The sequence below is a fragment of the Sinocyclocheilus rhinocerous genome, unplaced genomic scaffold (assembly GCF_001515625.1).
Source record: "Sinocyclocheilus rhinocerous isolate Xijiao unplaced genomic scaffold, SAMN03320098_v1.1 scaffold996, whole genome shotgun sequence".
In the NCBI taxonomy this organism is placed as follows: domain Eukaryota; kingdom Metazoa; phylum Chordata; class Actinopteri; order Cypriniformes; family Cyprinidae; genus Sinocyclocheilus; species Sinocyclocheilus rhinocerous.
This window is the reverse complement of record NW_015660490.1, coordinates 802,061-809,416: the sequence shown is the minus strand read 5'-3', so window position 1 is coordinate 809,416 and position 7,356 is coordinate 802,061. Positions and strand designations below refer to the sequence as shown.

Sequence of the window (7,356 nt, the reverse complement as noted above, 5' to 3'; positions counted from 1 at the left end):
TATTATTATTATTATTATTATTATTATTATTATTATTATTATTATTATTATTATTATTATTATTATTATTATTGTTGTTGTTGTTGTTGTAACAATCGGCCTAACTATCAGATGTTACATTATTATTATTATTATTATTGTTGTTGTTGTTGTTGTAACAATCGGCCTAACTATCAGATGTTACATTATTATTATTATTATTATTGTTGTTGTTGTTGTAACAATCGGCCTAACTGTCAGATGTTACATTATTATTATTATTATTATTATTATTATTATTATTATTATTATTATTATTATTATTATTATTATTATTATTATTATTATTATTATTATTATTATTATTATTATTATTATTATTATTATTATTATTATTATTATTATTATTATTATTATTATTATTATATGTTACATTATTATTATTATTATTATTATTATTATTATTATTTTAAACATTATTTACAGGTTTTACCAATAACTCAATGCAGGTTTTAGATCAGAGCTGTTTTCATGTGTACTGTTTAATCAGAGGATTGTCTTTTATGTAGTGTTTCATCAATCGCACCCCAGACTAATCAAATAAGTCCATCAGTGACCAAGTCATGAGACTCCAACATGAAAGCAATCGCTAATTATGATCTATGGGCTGATCCAATGTGATGTAATCCCCTTCAGGTCAAATACCAAACCACTCGTTTGCTTTCATACTCTTGCGGTTCAAGCTTTCTTCAATATGTAACAGAGATACACTACATAAAAGATCTTCCCATGACTGAAGATGAATACAATTATGAATGAAAAAAACATCCAAGTTCAACACATGCAGCAACGGTCCCTTTTCATGTTGGGCTGCTTCTAAATGCAGTAGCTTTGGGCTCGAATCCTAGTTCAAGTTAAAACAGAGGTGTTTGCAAAAGTAAAAATGCCAACTTATATTACTCTCACCCATTACCAACCCAGCAGCCGCCCGGCTCTCATGTGACCCCTTCATAAATTGGCTTCACATCAGTTCAGATGCTTAGATGGGACAGCTGTGTGGGGCTTTGCCAAATATTTAGCGCTATCCCATGACAAGAAAAGACAGCAGCAGATGAAACACATTAAAGCAGCTAGAGGAACCCATAAAATGCTGTTTTCTTCCTTTCGCTCTCAGGATGGGCCAAGGAGACCAGAGTGTTTCTGGATTTATGGTCCTCTCTAAAGACAGACTTCCTCGCTCAGCTGCGTGTACGCCCCGGGCCGACGTGGGGGCCATTAAAACCATCAGGCCTTTTGAGTTTTCACCACCCTCTGTCAGATAATGCCGGAGGAGAGGAACGTTCGGGAGTCTTTCCAGCCGTTTGCACGCACAATGGGTCAGAGCAGCTTTGAGTACTTACACCAGTTCTGGTCCTGAAGTTCTGATCTTAGTGCATCGTAAACAAAGGAAAATATACTGTATCTCAAAACCTTCTTCCCCAGTCCGAAAAGAACATTTATTTAAACTTGGCTGCAAAATTTCTCATTCTGATATCTGCAACTTTTTAAAACTTTCAAATGACAAGCAACAATTACATGTCAACTATTTGGCATTCAGACACTTGTTGCGTGCTGAAATGCACTATAATTCCCAATAGTAAACTCACAATTTTATAATGTTATTATTATTATTATTTTTATTTTATCATTTAATGGCAGTTATTAAAATAAATAATTAATGTAGTAACCAAGAAATCCTTTTATCTTCTGTATGAAGCCACAGCTTTTTATTTTATTTTATTTTAAAATCTGTATTATTATATTTTATTTCATTCTATAATTTATGGCCATTATTAAAAGAAAACCAGATAAATCATTATATATATATATATATATATATAAATTTATGGTAGCTATTAAAAGAACTACTCAATGTAATGTAGTAGTTACTTACTTATTTATTTATTTGACTTACTCTATGTAGTAACCAAGAAATTTATTTTTAATTTAAAAGTTTTAATTCTTTATTTATATATTTTTTATGGCAGTTATTAAAATAAATACCCAGTGTGGTTACCAAGACCAATCATTTTAAATTCCATATAATTCCCTTTTTTATTTTATTTTATTTTATTTTTAATAATTTATGGCAGTCAGATATTTAATTTTTTCAGATTATCACTTGTTGTTGTAAAAAGTGTCCATTTGTTGTGTTGCTATAAAGTGTCCTTTTTTTTTAGCATTTTTATGTACATTTAAACTTTGTTGTTGTTGCAAAAACAACAACAAAAGTTTAAATGGATATTTTAAAAATGCTAAAAAAAAAAAAAATAATAATAAAAAAAGACACTTTATAGCTAAAGAACATACTGGTGTCCTCTCCTCTAAAGACTACTAAAATAAACCAAAAAGTAGTGCCTAATGATTACATAATAAGCTAGAGTTTACACAGAGATTGAATTCTTCACATCCAGAGGTCGAGCTGACCTGTGTGACAGGACGTCTTTCCATGTATCTGGCGCAGGAGTGTTAGACCTGGCTCAAACTCTGCTCTACAAACATGCTGCAAATCTCCACATGCAGCAGCTGCAAACATCTTAAACTTCTGGAAGTCACACTTAATTCTGAAGGTATAAGTCTCTCCCTGCGTAACTGCCAAAGACACAAGCTTCCGTACAATGGCACTCAACAGTGGGTAAAATGAGCCCAATTAGCGCCACAGACTGCTGGAGAACAATGCGCCGCTTTGTGAAACGCTACTTGTTTAACATACGCAGTGTGTGTTTGCAGAAGAAAGCCATGCAGTTTCGAACAGTTACACAGAGAGATGTTCATTACCTATGCCTGTGTTCTGACTTGTAAAAAAGAGCCATTTATTTGATTGTAAAACTGCTGTATGAATCACCAAGACTGAGTGGGTCGTCATCTCACAGATTATTATTAATGCAACTGTTTGTATGATGACCCCTTTTAAAGGATTACACTAAAAATATCTGTCATCATGTACTTTATGCATGTTTCTGATTCTAAGTGAGAGAGAACTGAGGCTACAGACCTCCAAAAATTGACAAAAAAACACCATAAAAATCCGAAGTCATCATTCATTGATAATCTTGCCCTCCACAATAGCTCGCATTCACATGTATTCAAACTGGCACGCTACATTCAGTTACGACACATGAAATATAGTGCACAAGTCAATGGTTGTTAATGGTATGGAAAAAAGTGGCTAGGACATTCATCAAAATATTTTCTTTTATGTTATGGCATGAGAGGAGGATTATTACAGTTATATAAAAAATATAATAGTATCTCAATGATACTAAAATAACAACGCATGGGAGTAAATGATGGCAGAGTTTTCACTAAACAAACCTTTTAAGGACATTATAAATGACGTTTACCAGGTTTACCAAATCAGCTATGACTGAGATCTGACGCCGATGTATTTTTCCTAAGGAAATGAATCCACTGGACATTTTCCTCAAGGATTCTAATATGTTTGCATTCAGCAGTAATAAATAAATGTGCTTACAATTTGGTTCATATGGTGGTGGCGGATCTCCACATGGAATACACTCCATATCCTGGAATCCACTCAACTTCGTCTTTCTGTAAAACCTGAAAGAATAAAATGCATATTAATTTATTTTTATATGCATATTAATATTATTATAGATAATGCATTATTTAATTTTGGGGATGACAATCAATTCAAAATGTAAATTAAAGGGGTCATATGACAAGCTTGTAACACTCCAAAGAGAAAGGAAAACTTGAAATCACATCATATGACCCCTAATTACATCATATAACAATTATTTAAATAATACTGCATACCCGACCATTCAAAAGTTTAGGGTCAGTTTATTAAAGAAATCAGCACTTTTATTCAGCAAAGATGCATTAAATATCTCAATTAAAAGTTAGCCTATATAGTGTAGCAACTTAAAGGCTACACATGACATTTCTCACTAGCGAGGTAACAACAGCGCTGTTTAGAGACGCTGCAGCAGAACACTCTTGAGGGACGCACAGAGGTAGCCTAATTCACACGAGCTCTCTCTCTCTTTCTCTGTGTCTCTGTCTCTCTCGCTCTCTTTCTAATAACTTCATTAATAACTGCATTAGAATGCTATCAACGGCTCAAGCCTCCATTACCAGCTTTAAAATGACGTTTTGGAACTAGCAAAAGAGGCGTTGGATGAGATGCGGAAGAAATAATCCTACTCACAATAGCGATTTAAGTACAAAAACCGGACGAATCCCTTTAAATATATCATCTGATCGATGTCTTGAGGTGTGGTAACCATGGTATAAGCGGAATAATTGACTCCAGGCCGTTGAATTATTAGACGGCCCGCCGTCAATTATTCCTTACTTATAATGTTACAAAAGAACTTTCTATTCATCAGTGAATCCTAAAAGAAATGTATCACAGCTTCCACAAAAATATAAAGCAGCACAGCTGTTTTCAACACTGATAATAATGCGAATCAAAAAGGATCATGTGACATCGAAGGCTGGAGTAATGATGCTGAAAATGCAGCTTCTCATCACAGGAATAAATTGCATTTTAAAAATAGAAATCATTTATTTTAAACTGTAATAATATTTCACAATATTATTGTTTTTAATGCAATTTTGATCAAATAAATGCAGCCTTGGTGAGCATAAGAGACATATTTTACTGACCCCAAACTTCTGAACAATATTTGCTGAGAAAAGCCACCAACTGAACATAAGTCAAAGAAGACATCCCATTATTGTTGCAGCCGATTAAACAACTGGATAGACAAAAAGTGGCTTTAGAAGTCAAACACAATTTAAAGTCTACAGCAATCCACTTTACAATAGAACCTCGGGGTGTTTATAAATGACACATTCTTGTCTGTGATATTTTTTATTTGTTGGATTACGTACATATGCATTTCATCTTGCTGTTCAGCTGAATTTCTCTGATAGCAGCAAATCCCTTTGAACATGTACATATGGATCAGGGGCAATCATTTTTTCACAGCACTAATTAATGAATCAGGGGAAACTATGCTTTACAATACGAGAAATATTCCAGCATTAGTTACAATAACAGCCTGAAGAACACATTTTTCTAAAATGATGCAGATGAACTTTGAAGGTAATGTGAAGAGTTGCCTTCAGCATGTCGTACTGTGCCAAAGCACTTAATTATGGGTAATCAAAAGTTATTAAAAAACCTATCTGGTGAGAGCAGGATGCTTCTGTGGGGAAACTAGTATCTCTTGCAGCGAAAGCGAAAAGCAGGTCTTCAAAAACCTGACATGGTTTAGCTTCGAGGGCATGTCTGGGCCTTGAGTTTATTTCCCTGACCTGAACTTTAAACTGAGAAATCTTTGGCTTCACTTGCGGCGTGTAACTCATGTCAATCGGGATTAAAAAGCTTTCTTGAGAAGAACCGAGTCAATAAAAGTTATTTTTTTGACATTGATTGAGAACCTTTATAAAACGGATAGTTCCGGTTCTTGATTCTGATTGGATGAGCCACGTTCGAAGCTGGTGTAAATTATTCTAGTACAAACATACACCTTTGTTTACGTTTGTGTGTTGCTTGGCAACCACTTTATTGCAACCACAACTGTTTCTGAGGAACTACATTGTTTGGTGGAAGAATACTGTTTTTATTAATATCATTACACTTTATTTGCTCTGTTTTACTTTGTGAAACCTTACTACGTATATGGAATAACCATTTTATAAAAGCAATAAGCCCCGTGAAGCCGTGGTTTACAGTGAATTTATAACAGCTAAGGGGGTGTTATAGATTATAACAGCTCCTTAGCTGTTATAAATTCACTGTAAACCACGGCTTCTTGGGGCTTATTGCTTTATTAACATCCATGGAATCTTTCCATTCCACAAAAGGTTCTTTATAGTAGAAAAAGTTCTTTACACTATTAAAAATAAAGGTTTTCACAGCGATGCCATAGAAGAACCATTGTTGGTACTCTAAAGAACCTTTCAGTTATAGTTCCTAAAAGAACCATATTTTTCTTGGTGTAAAGAACATTTTATTAATCTAAAGAACCTTTTAACACTATAAAGAATCTTTTCTGGAATGGAAAGATTGCATGGATGCTGAAGGTTCTCGATGGAACCATTAATGCCAAAAAGAACCCTTATTTTTAAGAGTGTAGATTATTATTTTAAAAATGGTAAGAACTGCTAACTGAACGTTTCTTTGAGAAACCTCAAATGGTTCTTCTTCAGCATCACTGTGAAAACTCCCTTCCGAACCTTTATTCTTAAGAGTGTAATATACACCGACTTAAGCATGTGGTCTGGGAAAACGCCCATCGTCCTTTATTCTATATAATTGCGTTCCTATGGCTGACTCACCCGGGCAGGCAGTCTCCGCATACGGCGTTGCTGGTGGTGGAGCAGTTCCCCTTCTGGAAGCGGTTGAGGAGGGAACAGTCCAGACAGGGCTTGCATTTCTGCAGGCTGCGGTCCTCTTTGAAGCGACTGGCTCTGCAGGGCACACACTGGGCATCCTCCCCATAGCCAAAGCCACATTCCTGCGAGGATTAATGAAAGATATCTCACTGCTGTGGAAGGGAAGGGCGAGGGAGAGCCGCGCTAAAGAAAAGCGCCAATGTGGACTAACAAGAGGGCGAGATGAAATAATGATCACAGTGTGTGTGTGTGTGTGTGTGTGTGTGTGTGTGAGATCCCCCCGCTGAACAAAGGCCAAGCTTCTTTTGAGAGAGTCTATCTTACACAGGCAATAATCTCCCTGACTCTCACGGGATCAATGAACAGCCTTCTGCTCCGGGCCCCCGAAGGGCTCCGCATTTGAACCAGAAAGGCCCACGGGGACGCCCATTGTTGGTTTATTGGGAGTTTATTGCAGAGGTTTTGTCAGGCCTCTCTTCGGCTAAAGTGTGCGTGAGAGATATTGATATTGAGAGGTTTTGGTAAGCGTAATGCGGAAAGAGAAGAAATCCCTTAAACTAAAAGATTTACTGAGATTGAAGATTTTACGTTTTAGTAATGCAAACACAAAAGATTTAAGTTTGCTTATATAATGTTTACACAATAAACTTTGCTTTCTCTGTTAGTTTCTAACCACAGAATCAGGAATACACCCACATTTCAAAATTAAAATTAAAATGATAACATTTAATGGTAACACTTTATTTCGATAGTCCACTTTAGACATTCTGTTAACAGTAAGTAACTTTGCAACTACATGTCAACTAGCAGTTAGTAGAGTATTAGTAGACTGTCTGCTTAATATCTTCTAACACTTTCTTTGTCAACATTCTACTAACCCTAAACCTACCCTAACAGTCTACTCTGAGAATTAGTTGACATGTAGTTGACATATAGTTACAAAGTTACTTATAGTTAATAGAACGT

The 7,356-nt window shown here is 35.1% G+C and overlaps 1 protein-coding gene across 2 annotated transcripts in view; it reads right to left on the bottom strand.

Annotated features, from left to right (window-relative positions):
- The window catches only part of LOC107724960 (tumor necrosis factor receptor superfamily member 19-like), a 40,932-nt gene that overhangs the window by 20,598 nt on the left and 12,978 nt on the right, over window positions 1-7,356 (bottom strand). For both annotated transcript variants that reach the window (XM_016534058.1, XM_016534059.1), the window contains exon 5: window positions 3,494-3,579. In XM_016534058.1, coding sequence (XP_016389544.1) covers window positions 3,494-3,579 — 86 coding nt within the window. The remainder of the gene's footprint in view (window positions 1-3,493; window positions 3,580-7,356) is intronic.